At 36.2% G+C, this 18,361-nt stretch overlaps 1 protein-coding gene across 3 annotated transcripts in view; it reads left to right on the forward strand.

Annotated features, from left to right (window-relative positions):
• The window catches only part of NELL1 (neural EGFL like 1), a gene marked incomplete at its 5' end in the record, with an annotated part of 865,989 nt that overhangs the window by 671,319 nt on the left and 176,309 nt on the right, over positions 1 to 18,361 (forward strand). For all 3 annotated transcript variants that reach the window (XM_081280547.1, XM_081280546.1, XM_081280545.1), the window contains one exon: positions 4,324 to 4,419. In XM_081280547.1, the coding sequence (XP_081136673.1) occupies positions 4,324 to 4,419 (96 nt within the window). The remainder of the gene's footprint in view (positions 1 to 4,323; positions 4,420 to 18,361) is intronic.

Genomic DNA, 18,361 nt, shown 5'->3' on the forward strand with positions numbered 1-18,361 from the left:
ATATTTATATACTAGTATTTTCTGGAAAAGCAGAATTCTGGTGATAAATAAACAGCAGTCACTTCCAATCCTTGAGCCCATTTCACTTGCTGTGCACTCTGCTGGGTAGCGATGTTGGTAATTTAATTTAACCCCCAAAGCAAGTGTGTTATTATTAACCATCACTGCCTGGTTCTGATAATAATGAGACACAGAGAGTTTAAAGGATTTGCTGTAGGTCACACAGCCTAGTAAATCTAGAGCAGAGGCATGGACTATACAGTTTCTAAGAGTCTTATCTCATAATCTAGGAAGGGAACATAGTGACAACCTGGTTTCTTGTCTTAGTTCTGCCACTAACACAGTAATGCTGCGCAGATGATAGGTTCAATGACTATCAGAGTCCTTTCCTCTGAAATGCTGGGTTCATAGTTCATCAAGAATAGCCCATTCAGTTATAAATAATCTATCCGTAACCTCTAGACCAAGAGACAATTATTTATTTTGATGTTTTATGAGATATTCAAAGAACACTTATATTCATCTTAATTTCTTCAAAATAGTTTGAGTTTTAGATGACATAGTCCATTTTTATTTGGGTGTTGTTTTTTAAAAATTATTATTCCAGATAAATTCCAACAATGGTATGTGCCAAATTTATAAGGTATATGACTCAGGTCAGACAAAAATAGAGATTGTGTTAGTCATCTTTTTATGACTGCAACCCAAATACCTGACATGAGCAATGTAGAGGAGGAAATGTTTATTTGGGGCTCACAGTTCCAGAGGTCTCACTCAGTGTTTGGCTAGCTCCACTACTTTGGGCTTTAGGTGAAGCAGAACATCATGGCAGAAGATGGTGCTCGGCTTATAGAAGTGGGGGAAACAGAGGGTGGGAGGGGCTAGAGATTAAAAAAAAATACCCTTCCAGAGCATGTCTCCCATGACCTACTTCCTCCAACCATACCCACTGCCTACAGCTTCCACCACCTCCCAATAATCCTCTCAGCTCTCATGGATTAATCCACCGATGAGGTCAGAGCCTTCATGATCTAATCACTTTCTCTGAAAACTTGCTGTATGGAGAACCAAGCCTTCCACACATGAGACCTAGGGAAATTTCCTATTATAAACCATAATAGAGATTGACTAAATAGGAACATGAACACTCCCTACACCAGTTCTGTAATGCAACTTGTACAATTTGGATGTATTTTTCTTTTAAATTTAAGTGAGTTCCCTTAATTATTATGGTACTATTCAAAAAAGAATAAACCTGCCTATTTGAATAACGTTTTGTGGAAGAACCTGAACTATAACCTATGAAAAACGGTTAAGATTTTGAAGGCAAAGTTTTCCGTGCTTGAATGTTGGCTCTTCTAGTGAGTACTTATGCTGTCTTAGGGCACTGATTTCTGAACCTCAATTTCCCTTATGTTATACAGAAATGAAGACACTTATAAGATATTTCCATAATAAGGTTGAGTACTACCTTTGTTAGAAATTAAAACAAATAAAAGTAACAATGGATTCCTTAAACACTTCTTGGTAAAGATGAAACACTTTATATTGTATTTTAGTCTGAGTTCTCGGTCCTTACATCACTGTCACAATGACACTGGTATCAATTTTATTTAACAAAACTCTTAACATAGCACTAACTCTGCCAAACACCATTCAAATTCCTTACAAATAATAACGCATTTCATCCCTCTCAGGACCCTATTAATTATAACATTCCCCCGTCTTCCTTCCCCTCTCCCCCCCCGCCCCCGCTTCCACCTGCCTCTCTCTCTCTCTCTCTCTCTCTCTCTCTCTCTCTCTGTACCAGGGATTGAACTCAGGGGCACCCAGCCATTGAGCCACATCCCCAGCCCTATTTTGTACCTACATAAAATATCATAAACATCTTGTTATCCTCACAAAACTTCCGATTATTATTTATACTTAAGAGATGAGTAAATGAAGAGCACGCACTCACTATGAACAATCATCATGGCTCCTATCCAGTATGCAGGTTCTACATGAACTGCTGTTTCATTTGTAAGGGAAAAAAGTCAAGCAGAGCCTTCTATTTCCAAGCCCCCCCCCCTCTCTCTCTCTTCATTTCTCTCTCTCCCCCATCCCCCCTCTCTCCCATCCCTTCTCTTCCCCCTCTGCCCCCACCTCTCTCTCTCTCTCCATCTCTCTCTCTTTCCCCATCCCCCCTCTTCCCCCTCTGCCCCTCCTCTCTCTCCATCTCTCTTTCTCCCCCCATTCCCCCCTCTCCACTCCCCTCTCTCCCCCCTCTGCCTCCCCCCCCCTCTCTCTCTCCATCTCTCCCTCTCCCCCCATCCCCCTCCCCTCTCCTCTCTCCCCTGCTCTGCCCCCCCCCCTCTCTCCCAGGGATTGAACTCAGGGGCACTCAGCCATTGTGCCACATCCCCAGTCCTATTTTATATTTTACTTAGAGACAGGGTCTCACTGCGTTGCTTAGCGCCTCACTTTTGCTGAAGCTGGCTTTGAATTTGTCATCCTCCTGCCTCAGCCTTCCGAGCTGCTGGGATTACAGGCATGCACCACCATGCCAGGCTCCTTTCTCTCTTTTGCTGCCACTTGGAACTTTATCTCACCAGCTTTTCCACTGTCATTTTTAGCTTGCAAAAACAGTTTCCTGTTAAGATGTTAACTTTGATGTAGAGCTGTACTTTAAATATCTTATTGAAAATGTCAGTCACTAGAGCTCACAATGTGTGATATTTCAGGCACAAGAGATTTTATATATATATATATATATATATATATATATATATATATATATATATCTTTATATATATATATATCTTTATATATATTTTGGATTTTATGATGAACATACCAAGGCAGATATTTTCTAAATCTATTTGGGCATAGGTTAAGTGTACCATGATGCTGGATAGGAAGTGTCACTTGAAATCCAGGGTATATACTGTCCTCTAGCAGAAGCCAAGGGTCTCACAATTAATTGCTGAGGCTATAGAATGTTAAATCATCCAAAGGATATTAAATGATGTGGAAAACGACAACACTGTAAGAAATCCTTCATACTTGGACTGGTGTTCAACTATCTAAATACATCACGTGGCTTTTTAAAGCTAGGCTCATATTAATTATGTGATGATAGCAAAATATAACCATGACATTTTTCCAGGGTGACATTTTCTAGCTACAATTAAAATTTAAAACATTTGCGTGCCTAGCTTTCATGTGGATAAAAGAAACTCAGGGTTAACAGTCTCAATCATCTTCATTAAGAAGACATTTTCCTGTTTTTGTTAAGTAGTATATTCAATTATTGGTTATTTAGCAGCATTTGAAAATAAATTATTATGGATTGAAGTGACAAGAAATTGTTAGAATAAGAGTTTTCCTATCAGAAAAAAACTTGCAAGATGAAAGGTAAATCATTCAACCAATATTTTTTTGAGCATTTGCTATGTGGTCAGATACTGAATCAAGGATACAGTGGTGAGCAGAAACATTTATCTTTATGGGTTTTATACTCCATTGGATGAGAAGGAAATGGTAATCAATTATATATAAATGTACAATTGTCCCTTGGTCTATCATCGAGAGTGCATGTTGCTTTGCTATGCTATGTCAATGAGTAACACATGGAACTGACCTCATCTGGAAGGGTTAGCAGGGGAGTGCAGGGACACTGTTGGGATAACTTTTCAAGGCTTATTGATAGGCTTGAATCCATACCTTTTCAAGCAGTATTTACAAAGGCATTTTTCCCCAAAGGAATAATTTAGGTTCAGCTAAGCATATTAGCTACAAAGACAATGCATTATTTTTATCACCAAAATATTCAAAACAGCTAAAAAAATCAAAAGTAAGCTGTTTGTTCAGTTTATTATGTTATCAAAATTTTATCAACTACCAATTCTTTTTAAAAAAATAGAAAAATTATTGTCATAAAAGATATTCAGTGAAAAGTGGTTCATTATACAAGTCAGCAATTTAAAAAGTCTTTGCCATCACTCTGACCTTACCATTTCTAGTTACTCAATTTATCCTATTGGATTTCAAATATACCAATAATAACAGTGATAGTTATATCTTTAGTAATAGCTATCATTTAGCACATGCCAGCCCTGTGTTAAACACTTTCACATCCATTATTTTGATTGATTTTACATAAATCAGTGAAATAGATATTGTTAAATTTATTTCTTTTGTGCATGGAAATTTTTAAATAAGTCAATACAGAAGTGTATTCCCTATGCAACAAAGAAAGAATCCTTTCAATACTCATGCTGTTTTCCATGAATTTCCCTACTGCATTTCATCTAAGTGAACTCCTACATTCTTTTGTTACAGCATTCTGCGAGGAGGGCTGCAGGTATGGTGGAACATGTGTGGCTCCTAACAAATGTGTCTGTCCACCTGGATTCACAGGAAGCCACTGCGAGAAAGGTAAATCTAGCTTTTTTCCTCTTCTTCCTAGGCAAGGAGAAAGATGTGGGGGAGGGTAAAACATAAGATGTTTCTCTGGGAGTAGGTTTCTGTGGGTTGACTTGATACATTGTGTTTTGATGGCAGATGTGGCTCTTCCAAAGTGGGTACCATTTGCTTGCTTCATAATAGGCTTCCTCCCTCTGAAATACTGAGCTTCGGTTGCCTTCCCTCCAATGTGTGTCTCATTTAGAAAGGTCAGGCCTTTCCTCCGCTATAGTTTGCAGTGTGCATTCTTATTGCTAATTACAGATAAAGCCTGATGAACTGACCTGCCCCACTTATCATCAATTGGGCAGCATCACCCAGGACCCCTTGGAGTTATAACAATCTGCTGCGTCAACAGAATCTAAATTAGCAGCACATGCTCCTTGCATAAAAGCACATTAAATAACTGCACCGGCAGGTTTATTGGTATGCTTGGGATTTTATTCTAATATTGGTTTATTAGTTGCATTATCATTCATGGACCTCGTAATATAAGTCAATTAGTATTATTAAGATTGTAACGTGCACCTTTCTATTTGTGGTGTTTACACTTGGCATTATTTAGTGAAATCAAGCTTTCCTGATGATTTGAAAGTTCTCCTGTATACAAATGAAATTTGATGTCCATGTCAATATATGTGTCAATGCAAGCAATGGGTTTAATGCCCTGTAAAATTAAATATTTAATTGTGTTTTCCCATGTTTTCATAAGTTAAAGTTACCGCATTATGTGATTTTGAGTCTTGATATCATACTTGGTGCTCTTTGTATCACAGGATAGAAAAAGGAAATAGGATACTATATTATTACCTCTGTTATTACACAAAAAGAAGAGTATTTTGTCTGCTGCTGAGAATCTAAGCAAAGCAGTGGTGTCCTTTTCTTCATGTTTGAAAGTTTATGAATTTAGATAATGTTTTTAAAATTTGCCCATTTACTATACTCCACCCATGTACTGCCTATATAAGGCAGCCTAAGTTTTTTAAAAACCTGTCAAATTTTACTACATAAATTATTCAACTAGGAAATCAGTGAATGATATCAACACCATTGTTTTCATATGTTGTGACGTTATCAATAAATCAAATAACATTTATTAAATAATAATTGGTTTTTTAAAGTATAAAAAGACCAAATACAGCATCTGAACAGCATGAGAAAATTATCACATGGAGTTAAAGAATTGTTGCCAAAAGCAAAGAAATTTAATGGTAATTTAGCATACATGCCCTTATTGCAAATATTTAATTTTCATTAAGTTTTCTAAAATAAAAAAATATAAAGGACTCTCCTTACTTCTAGATCTCCTATATTTCCCCCAAATGAATATATAGGAATGGGTGAGGGCAGATAATGTCAAGGATGACAGATACTACTGTTAATGAAATGCATTTACTATGTACTAATTGTGCATTGGGCTTTTTTAATGAATATCTTAATACTGAGAGCTAACAAACAAAAGGCAAATATATTTTACTCCTATCTTATAGATGACAAACTAAAGCTTAAGTTCAACAATTTTTGCAATTACTAAACCCAGAGAAAACTCAACTTGCATCCCATATTGCCTGTATTATCAACTATGCCTGTTTCTCAAAGATAATATGTGGATTTCTTGTTAAAATGTAGATTCCCGGATCACCTCCCCAGAAAAACTGAATTAGAATATTGAGGGGTGGGTCCACAAATCTGCATTTTCATTGAGCATTTCCGGTTATTATACTATTTAACCACAAGCATGATTGTAAGGTTCTTATTATTTTTATATTATAAATGACTTGGAGGGGGAAATTGTTCAAACCAGGGCTTATGGTCAGTGGAAGCCCAGGAAAAATTGATTCCGGTTTCTTGTGCCTTATCGATTTGTCCTTTGTCCTTTTCTCCACTCAACAAGTGAGTGATCAAATCAATGCTTACACTCTGGCCCATTATGTGGAACACCAAATATATAGATGAAGAAGAAATCAAAACCTGGGGCAGAAAGAAAATAGAGATAGGCAGGCCTTGGGTTTCTAGATAAATGTTAAAGTTGAGATCAATAATTGCATATTCTTGGATTCATGGACAATCATCACAGGGAAAAAGTACATTCAAGTTAAATAAACTTCCTCTGTGGGTGATGCTTTTCTCATCTGCTGCAAAACCATTCCACTGGATATTGGCCAACAGTCTAATTCTGCTCATATTTTTTCATTAAAAAGATGAAGTAAATATTTTCTAGTCAGCTGTGTGCAAGGGATCTAGATGAGTGATAAGCCAAACACTGAGAGTTTGTGCCATGTTGCCTCTAAATTATTTTGTCATGTTGATCATTAGCAATAAATATGAAGTAAGCCTATTTGCCATTGGGAATAGTCACACTAGATGCCTTGAGAACCAGAGTGTAAAAAGGAAAAGTGCAGTTGCATTGTGAAGGTCTTATTGCATGATCCCACTAAATCGTTTATTTATTATCTTTGTTGGAGCTACATAGAGTCTACTTACACTTAGTCTTAAATGTATTACCCTTGCCCTTGTCTGGTTATTGATTTTATTTATTGCTGGTGATACTTAGCCTTTCAAAATTCAAGTATAGTTAAAAATCATTGAAATCATTTATGAAAATGCCTATCTATCCCACTTGCTATTATGTAACAGAAAAACGAACAACTCTGCCTTTTTTTCTATTGATGAGATTTTATTAAATTTAAATTTCCATAACCCACTAGGGATTAGCAAATATTTAGCCTCTGTTAGTTTATAGAGAAGACATCATCTTCATTCTTCTCTTATCCTTTGACTGTTCCTTCTCTGAGCCTTTAACTTTGATTTAGTTTCACAATTTTCATGGAGATGTGTAAAGAATGAGATAGATGAACAATCATTAAGAATAGTATTTTTGGAAGGATAAGTACCTGTGATAAAACTTCTATTTTTAACCTCCCTAAGAACTAAACAGATAGGATGTCATGGGAACATAGTGTAGCCAATCACAGAAAAAAAAATGGAAAAAGTAACAAGTCCTCTTAGAGACTTTCCAAAATGCAAAATCAAAGAGCTACATTAAATCCAGAGATATCTTAATTGCCACATCACAGCAGAATTGAGAGAGTCTGTCTTCTACTTGGTATTTCTACTTGCAAATCTACAAGCAACAAGTATACTTTAAACAAAATGTGTGGAGCTATGTCTAGATAAAAATTCTTTCACTTGGAAATTACTTATATTTTGGACCAGGTAATTCTTTGTTGTGGAGTGCTGTCTTGCACACTGTGGGATATTCAGTACTATCACTGGACTTTGTCAATTAAATGCCATTAGTGCCTACACCTGTAGGCAGAGTAATAAAAAAAAGTCTTCAGACATTGACAGATTTACCCAGGAAGACAAAATTGACAAAACTGCCCTCATTGAGAATGTCTAGTCTAGATGTATGTAGCATTTTACACACACACACACACACACACACACACACACACACAGAGGTATGTTTCTCAGTGTTATAATAATATGAAAACTAAAAACAATTTTTATTGACAAAAGGAATTTTTAAGCATCTTTTGGAGATTTTTAGAGGTGCTTAGGGTTGACTATAATTAGAAAATTCTTGACCATTCAAGAGCCAGAGACTGGCTGATGTCCATCATGTGCTATTTGGGCAAACTTTCTTATAATCTTAAAAAACAAATTGATGTGGAAATTCAGCCTGTTCTATGGCAACTCTCACCTGATGGAATAAACATACTCCAACCATGTCCCAAGAATATTTGACTCCAACCCTTATGTTCTCCTGAAGGAATAGAGGATATTTGACTCTATTTTTCAGTAGAAAAATTTAAATGTACAATAAACAGATGATTTCTTTGTTAAACTCAGACACACATGGATATCTTATGGGGAATTTGCACAAAAACACTTTCTCCATGGCAAGACTATTTAATTAGGCACATTTTAGTAGGTATTTTGCTAGTGATGTAAATCAAGATTGCTACTTGTGATGGTAGAGACAAATCCCCTAGTTATACTGCATTTCCTCTCTTACATATTATATTAATTATAAGTTGTAGAAACATAATTGAACAGATATCTGGTATCCATAACCAGTGTCTTATGAATCTGACTGTTAGAGATGGACAAGACTCACCAAATTATAGGCAAAACCATAGTCTGGTATAAAATAATTGAAAACACAAGTTGATGTTATAAAAATAGCAGACCTTGACTTTTTCTACAATTGTTTCAGAAGTGGGTTTATTGTAATTCAATAAACTCACATAACCATTGACCCTTTCATGGTCTCTAAGCCTTTGGGAAGCATTAAAACATCTGATCAAAAAATGTTCAATAGTACATATATAAACAATAGAGTTTTAGCCAGTCACAAAGAAGAATGAAATTATATAATTTTCAGGGACATAATAAATTACAAAGAAGTTTAACATTATTATCCATTCACAATATAAATTTTAATAGTAATTATTTTCCTATTTTGCTTGTCTGAATTTTTTATTTTTTGTAATAAATGTAAATTGTTTGTAATAACAAATGATATTTTTATTCTTAAATTTACAAAGAAAACATAAACATCATAGACAGACTTACTTTTTTTTTCTCAGTTATTGGGCCTCTTTTAACCTTTCCTAAAAGAAATGACTTTTTTGCAGGATAATTTTTTCTAGTATCTTTTCTGTGCCCCAGGGACTTTCATGTATGCAGATAGAAAGTAATTGTTTGCCTGGAGTACAAAATCTATTTACCAGGATTAAAAAATGATCAGAGCCAAAGATTCCTCTAGTCTTCCAAATTTTAAATCTTGCACCTATTTTGAGTGATTCCTATCATTATTCATCTATTTGTGATTGTTCTGGTGACCTCTATACCTGGGGGTAGGTTTTAAAATCTTTAAGAAAGTAGATCATAATTTTATTTTCACCTTAAAGAAGAAAACCTTTCTTCAATTTCCAGGTATCACAGGACTACGAATAGGTAAAATGGATAAAGAATGGATGCAAAGGTAATCCTTCAAATTCATAAGCCATCAGGGGAGTTACTTAACTTTTCTAACTTAGCCTCTCTCAGGATGATGGCACATGGAACACCCTCAGTAAATGACAACATCTCTTATTATTATTCCTAATTTTGTTTTTTAGATCCCCCCCAAAAGTAAGCAGAATTTTGTGGGGAGGTGGATATGAAGATTTGAGGTTTCTCTGTGTTCTTTTCAGGTTGAACTCGCCTGTGAAAGAATAGATGCTGATGTTCTTTTTAAATCCCTGTAAAGTCAGATAAGTGTGAATTTGGTTGAAGAACTTCCTGAACTGGATATATTTCATTTCAAAAAAGTAAGACTGACATAAGGGAGGCACTGAGATGGAAGCTGAGAGTACCCCAAGCTCCCTAATACTGAGACCATTCACCTTCAGAGCAGGAAGGAGACTTTTTCTTGTTCAGTTCCCCCTTCCTCTTTTTAGTTCCAAACATTCTACTTTTTTCTTCTTTTGCTTATGATGGATAAATTGGGCTAAGGTACAAATCACTTCTCCATAGCTCCAGAATGGAGATACCACTCAATTCTTAGCCACTTGGAACTGTTTTATAATTCTGTCCTTGATCCTGCCCAGGATGATCATTTTGTCTCAGACATATAGAAAAATATGTCAAACCATTTCCATTCTCATTTTCCTCACAAAAAGCAGATTTCAAGTCTCTCCAGTATGACTATAGGAAGCAATGTCTTTTGTTCACAAACAGGGATTTGGGTTGGAAAAGAAAGATACAGCCTGGGATGGTGAAAAGAATACTGTACCCAAGGTCAGAAGATTGTTCTGATATTAGAACAGCCTCTCTGATGTGAAACTCATATTATCCTGCAATACTTCTGTCATGAGTGCCAAACTTTTGCATTTGCCATTTCTCATGAGGCTTCTTGTTTCACTCAGTTGTGCCTGTTTGAAAACACATGTAAGTGTCACCCAGATAGTCAGTGGTGGAGTTGGGATTCTCACTTATATACGACCGAATCCAAACTTCCCATACTTTGCATTATAATCTGCTGCTTCTTGATCACCTTATCTATGCCCAAAGGCAGTTAAACCTGACAGATTTTATGGGAAGCCAAATAAATTATGTGAGTAATGAGCCATAGTCTACTATTTGATTATGTGCATTGTTTTATACATTAATTTCAACATCTTTGTTGTGCCTACGGCAGGAACACAGGAAACAGAGTGTGAATTAAGAGCACAGTCTTCAAAGTCATACTAATTCAATTTAAGTTGAAGTTCTTCCATGGACCAAGATCTGTGACATTTGATCAGATACACTTAATGTTTCTAACTTTCGGTTTGCTACCAGGAAAGGGATTATCAATATTACCTCCTCATAATATTATTATGAGATTAAATGAGATATTCTATTAAAATCATTTAGAGTATCTGATACACAGCAGGTAAGTAGAAATGATAGTTACTGGGGCTAGAATTGTGGCACAATGGTAGAGTGCTTGCCTAGCCTGTGTAATAAAATTAAAAGTCCATTGACAACTAAAAAATATTTTTTAAAAATGATAGCTACTGCTGATTTTTTTTTCATCAGTTAACCTAGGGATAAAATAGAGACTCAGAAATAATAGGCTACTGCTCTGAGGATACCCAGGAGGTAAAAGATAATGCTGGGCCTTTGATTTTATCTCCTGCTACTGAAATCTTTCTACTCCTACAGTTCTGACAGAATCTACTGTAAGATTCAAATGGAGAAAGTTTTTATTAATCTTTACCAACATACATTCTCCATTCTCATAAACATTTTATATCATTTATTCTCAAGCTAATGCACATTAATTTATGTAATGGAATTTTGCTCTGAGGCAAGAGAGAACTAATTCAGCACCAGAAATAGTGGCATATTCAACTTGCATATGGTCCCAGAGAAGGGTTATTTGTGTTATTGTTTATTTTACATTTTTTGAAGTTGAAATGGAAGACTTAACACCAAGTTCTGACTGTATTATTGATAGCATAGGTGTCTTAGTACCTGGGAAGATCTGAGACCTTAATGTTTTGTTGGCTCCCCAAATTCTCTCAAGAAAGGCAAACACTGTAATCATTGTAGCTGTCATTTCCATTGACCTACCATGTACCAAAATTCTCAGTTTAGCATTAGGAAAATTGCATTCTATCAGATTCCACTACTTACTATGACATGGGAAAACTTCACCTTTTCTATGTAAAACAGGAGATTGATCCAAATAAAATTTTAAGGTTGTTTATGTTCTTTCATGAGGCATTCCTAGGAATTTACAAAGAAAAATAAATGATATTTGAGGATACATATAACATCTTAAAAAGATGATATTTTAAATAATGATGCACTCGAAGAAACCTAGGTATATAATGATCATCAGTGAAATAAAGTATGGGTAACTGTTCTATAGAACCTGTAAAATGTATCTGGGGATACTAATGATGTGGGATATATAGGATATCATTAAGAACATGAACACTGGAAACTGACTGTAGGCCCTGCTGTACAATCCTGGGAAGTGATTTAAGTCTTTTATGCCTCATTTTCTTGATTTATACAGTGAGAACCCAAACTGCACTGCTCAATTGGAGAATACTTTTCAAAATTTCCTGGTGTCTGATGAGTACTCAATAAGCACTAGACATTATTAGGTAGAAATGACATGTTCCCTGAGATTCAAAATTTCATGCAAAGACATGTATTCACTGCACTCAAAAAAAGTACATGGCTCATAAGTTCTTTGCCGGATGTGGGCTCTTTCACAAGGAAAGTTACATTTAGATAATTAATTCAATATTATATTAAGACTTAATAAAAGTTTCTATACCTTCCCTCTCCAGCCACAATCCAAGAAGTTAGTGGGAAGTTTTGAGAATCAGCAGCTGCCCTTTTTACTTTCTAAATCACTTTTTGTTTTATTTTTATGTTTTTAGTAGTGTCTTATACATAATACTGGGCTTCATTTTGACATCGTCATACATGCATGCAATATAATTGGCTCCAAAAACTCATAGATGTTATGAATCTCTGTCCCCAGTGTGAGCCAGCTTTATGGGACAGAGAATAAGATCTCATGGAACTAGTGCAGGCTCTTCTAACACTAGTGTCTATGGATGGAAGATGTGTACTGGCTGCTGCTTCCTTTGTGGAGGGCTTTGGTGAGGTTCTCAGATCACTGGGGATTTCCCAATAGAGCTACCTTGAAAAGACAATCCTGTTAGTCTGCTGAAGCTTGACCCCCTGCCTCATAGCTGCTGTGCTCGTGAAGGCCCACTTACTTGTGTGGCTCCTTTTCCCTGTCCCACTTACATATGACTAGAGGGACTTTGTCTTGTAGGATTTGTTAAAGCTGATCCTTTCCTTCCACCTGTCACTCCAATAATAGTGCAGCTGTGTCCTAACAGGGTCGCTGGTCACTTTTTATTTTTTATTTTTCTCTGCCATTTGACAGAGGCAGCCTCAGACCTAGGTATTTACCTCAAGACTTTTGAGACATGGGTCAAATATCAGTTTCTATGTCCCATGTCATCCAGGGGATATTTCTAAGTGCACTTAGAATATTTTTCCTCTGGATGAGTTTAGGGAGGAAGTTTCTCTCTCTCTCTCTCTCTCTCTCTCTCTCTCTCTCTCTCTCTCTCTCAACAAAAAGTGACCTTGAACTGGCTGCACGCTAAACAGCCTTTCTCCAACAAAGTCCTCATTTTGTCCTCACTAACATTTCTACTCAATTTCTAGGACTGTGTTTATAGAGCTGGAAGGTGATTAATACAGGCACAATGGATTTCTACAGGAGTTGTAAAGGTAGCCTAGCACCCAGCTTTGCGATGTGAGGTTCTTAATAACTATTACCTTATTATCTGTCAGAACTCTGGCATGGGAAAAATTCAATTTTAATAACCTCTTACATTTAAATTCTATAAATACTTGATAAATGACTAAATGAATGTCTATGGAGAAGTACACTCAGTTTCACATGGTCCAGTCTTTTTATTTTACAAACCACAAGTTGGAATAGCTCTAATCCAAACCATATTTAAAGGAAACCTAAGGCAAATTAAATCACAAGAAAGATGGGGGCGGGGGCACAGAGAAATGCCATTTGCATGAAAAGTATAGAAAATTTTGTGGCTTTGTCTGCATGCATTTTCATAAAGTTGTTTGCACTCTTGCTATTGGAAAGGGAGTCAATCTTCTCTTTAACAGATTGACATTCACCATAAAATAAATGAAGGCTATTAGGGATTACCTTGTCTAGTTAGTAATGCAGAAAATAATTCCTATTTAGATGACAAGCACTCTTGCTTGCTTCCCACCAGGCAAGCCCACACTATTGAACTGTGAAAGTCAGGCGTTTGGTTCAAATGCTCATTTTTAATCCTATGTCCTAGAAAATGCAAACACTACAGTAATTTTGAAACATGATGGCTAAACAAAAAGGAAATCCAGTTTTTTTTTGTAAAGTTATCATCAACTGGAGCATAGAAATTACAAACTTTCCCTAGTAACATGCCATAAGCCTTTATATGCAAAAATATGCTTTGCACTATAGATCATATGGAAAAAAAAACATTAATTGAAGCCAATAGCTTGATCTAGAAGGAATATAACTTAGGATTTGCATCACTCTCTCCTAATAGGATTCACTGATTAGAAATGGTTTTTGCCTGAAAATGTTCACTTGGCTCCAAAATATGATGAATCAAACAGCAAGATCTATGCATTCTTTTAGGTAGTGGTTTAAAAGATAAGCAGTGTCTGGCATGGTGGAGCTAATGTGGTTTTAAAGCATTCTCTAGTTTAACAGAGACTTTAAAGTTATCTGTGGTGGCAGCAATTTTAACCAAGTAGATTGAGTCCACGAGGGGAGATCCTGGAAGATTATTTTATTAAAGGATATCTTGCTAAGAAAACCTTTCAGTACACCCTCAGTCCTTAAAAGATAAAGTCCAAATTCCATAGTGTGATATATAGACTTCAGTAATTAGACCTCTGCCTACCTCTCTGGCTTTATCTCGTCCTTCTCTTAATATGAATCTTAAACTCCAGCCCATTCTAAACTACTTTCAGTCACTGAAATGTACCTAAGTGTTTTCAAACCTATGAGCTTTCATAAGTCTCTCTGCCAGAGCACCTATTCAGATTCATATAGTGCTCATACAATGTATTATTATAAAATAATAGAAAAGATTAGTTGTCAAGGGTCCGTGATAATCCAGGATAGTCCTGTACTTCTCCCCATCAAATTGTTTCTCCTTCCCCTTTCCAGTCGGCAGTGTAACCTGTTCTTTCACGTTTCCTGAGCTGAGATCTTGAATCATTCTTACCTCTCACTTCTTCTGCCCTTCATGTCCAAATTCTTTAACTCAGCCTTCAAAATGTGTGTAGAATCTTAATTTCCTAGGCTCTCCAGCACTACCTCCTTTGGCCATGAGTCATGGTACTCTTTCATCTAGATTGTGGTAGAAATCTCTGGACTGTCTCCTGCCCACCTCTACACCTATAGTTTCATTTAATATAGAAGCTATGGGGATATTGTTAAAATATGTTAGATCTTTCTATTACTCTGCTCCAAATCCTCTATAGTTCCCCACGTTCTCTCAGAGTAAATTAAATGAAAATCATGACAGTGGCCTGTCAGCCTCTGTATGCTCTGGGTCCACCGCCCTGTTACTTCTCTCTTTTCACCATTCGCTATGCCCTCCCTCACTCACTTGTGAAATGATTTTTCCATCATAATTGTCTTCTTGAGTTTTCTGGACCAGATCCATTATGATTTCCTTACAGTTTGGTTTGCTCGGGATGTTGCTCCCCCAGGTCTTCCTGTGGTCAGTTTCCTCGTGTCATAGGGGATTTCTGCTCAGGTGCTACCTTCCCTAGGGCCCTGACCCCTTGTTGCAATGGCAATTTCCCCCTCTCTGTCATGCTTATATTGTTCAGAGACTTAATGGCTCTGTGATATCATAGTACTATTTTGTATGGTTCACTATGCCCCCAGAATATAAACCCCAACAGAATAGTTTTTTTTCTCTCTTATTGCTATTGCATTTCTGAAGACCAGGACATTACCTAAAACACAGCAATTGCTCATGTCATTTGCTGAATAAATATATAAATTAGCAAAAAAAAAGTCATTTTAGCTTTGATATTAATCTCCAAAGTCACAATACTGTCATCATGATTGTCTTGGAAAGAATGGAGAAAATAGTGCTGTCAATCATACACCTTCATCCCTGGTATTTTTAGATCATATGTAGTCAGATTTATCCTTGATTTCTCCTCCTCCCTCCCTTTGCCATTCTAGCAGTTGCCTCAGTGCATCTGTTGTTTTACTTCACTCCACTGCTTTGTCAACTACTGCCATTCCTTTGTTACCTGGAATGATGTCATAAGACAGTCTCCAGATGCTGAATCTTATTTTCCTGTCTCACACAAAACTGCTCTTCCTGTATTGTAACCAGTGTATTCCTTATAAAATATAAAGATGATAGATTATGTTCTTACTAAAAAAAACAAAACAAAACAAAAACAAAAACACTGAATGGTTGTCAGTGTGCTTGGAGTACACTGTCACCTCCTCTCTGGAGCACAACAATCCTAACGCCTTCCCTATTCCAGTTTATAATCAATGCTTCTGTTGTGGTAAACTTTGCCGGATTTTCTCAAAGCAATGATCTTTCCATTTTAGGTTTCTAGCCGTGTCTGTGAAACATTTTGGCATCTCTTTCTTTACCTTCCTTTTCCCCATGATGTCTGCCTGACTCTAACTTCCCCTATTTTCTCACCTGGATTTTGACTTAGGTTTTTCTTCACAAATGTTTTTCAGACTCCTGGTAAAGGTTCAGTCCCCTCCAGCAGGTTCCCTCTCAACCTGGATTTTCCTTCATGAAATATCTCACATTTAGTTACTTTTTTTTCTTGTTTTCCCTCTTCTATCCTCTACCACCCTTCCCTGTAACCAACAGTTTGGGTCCACTCATGTCCACTCCTCCCGAAATACCTACAAAGGATTGTGAACTTGGCATACTCATTACTAATCCACAATATCTCCAGATTATAGAATAGTGTTTGTCCAAACCATTTTTATTCCATCCCATTTCTATGAGTCTCATTCTTCTATCTCCAGGGTTTTAATTTTAGGAAATGTTGTTTATATATTATTCTGATTGACAGAAGCATTAGCATATATTAAAGAACATTTTGATATATATATAAACTAGACATTTCATGTCAAGAGGATAAGCAAGCCCTCTCTTGGCCCCATAGAACAACCCTGGCCTTTTGTAGCACAGCCCCAATCTGAAAAAGTATCTTCAGATATGGCCCTTCTGTGGTTCTTAAATTTCCCTGAGCTTCCTTTTAGGCAGACCATTTGATTGAAATTGTTAAGGAAATGTGAACTGCACTTTTAAGCATATAAAAATATGCTTAATTACTGTCAGCAAAACAGCATCACATTTTCTTTTAGTTAAATGATGTCAACTGTCAAAGAGCAAACCTTAAAGTTTTCTAAATACTTAGTCTGCAGGCATATGGAGATACTACAATCACTGGTATGTTCCCCATAAAATTCATGCATTGAGATTTTGGAGATGTTTACATTTAGAGCACCAGTGCTTTCCAGTGTTTGAAGTAGAGGCAAACTGGTGAAGGAACCATCTTATTCAATGTTTATACTAGACCAAAATTTAAGATAGATCACGTACTAAGTGCTTAACATATGTTATTTGACTCTTATTACCTAGAAGGCAGGTATTGATTGACATCCTTCATCCCACATTGCTAGTATAATTTCATCATGTATTTACATATCCCCCCCCTTGCTATTTTTAAACAAATAAGAACACCTCAGGACCTCTGAATCAGGTGTTCTCTTTTTTGGGATGTTCTTCCTCCATATATTTGTGATTTGTTTTTTAATATCTTTTAAATCCCTATTCAATAATTATATGGCCTTTTCTACAACTTATTAATCACAACACTGAATCTTACCCCAGAAAACAGTACCTCTGATCCATGCTTTACTTTACTTTTCTCCATTGCACTCATCCCTTTTTAGAGCATTGAACATATTACTAATCTATACTATTTATTTTTTCTCATCACACAGAAAGGTCAACCTCTGTGATAGCAGACGTTTTATCACTGTTGTACTCCTATAGCCCCAGCTTTTAGAATACTCCCTAGAATCTGGCTTGTGTTCAATATGTAGTTATTGAATAAATGAATGTGTGAATCAATGAATGATCATTCTCATTTACTGATTAACTGATATTAAAAACTATAAAGAAATATACACAAGATTATGGTGCTATGAAGAGTCAGAGCTGTGATTTGAACTGTTCTTTGTTTCACAATGTGCAAGCTTTTTTATTCAGATATACATAACAATAGAGTGTATTTTGATGTATTTTACATACATGGGGTATAACTTATTCTAATTAGGATCTCACAATCGTTTGCTCTCCTCAAATTTGCAAGACTAATTTAAGCTCTGACAATTGTCAGAGCTCATCTTCTGGGTTGTTTTCTCAGGTGAACTCTGAATTCTGAGTATGCTGCTATGATTCCCTTAAGCCCCATCTACACTACTCTGATATTCCCAGAGACTAACCCTCTCATTAGACTAGTCAACACTCTCTTCCTTAGAATGGGGTTGCTATAATAAGAATAATTTTACCACAGAACTTTGTAATCTCTAATGTATGCTAAGGCACTATATCATCTCTTTTTAAGTCTCCCAACACCTGAATCACCTCAAGGAGGAATATTTTACTATCATCCTAATTTTCAGATGAGGAAACTGAGGCTAAGATATAAAGGAAATTGTTCATGATTAAAGAGTTAATAAATAAGTCAGCTTGGATTTAAATTCTGGTCTAGTGATTTAAAATTCTGTTTTGTTTTTCTGTTTTTG

This window comes from Spermophilus citellus (assembly GCF_964194105.1).
Source record: "Spermophilus citellus genome assembly, chromosome: 2".
In the NCBI taxonomy this organism is placed as follows: Eukaryota; Metazoa; Chordata; class Mammalia; order Rodentia; family Sciuridae; genus Spermophilus; species Spermophilus citellus.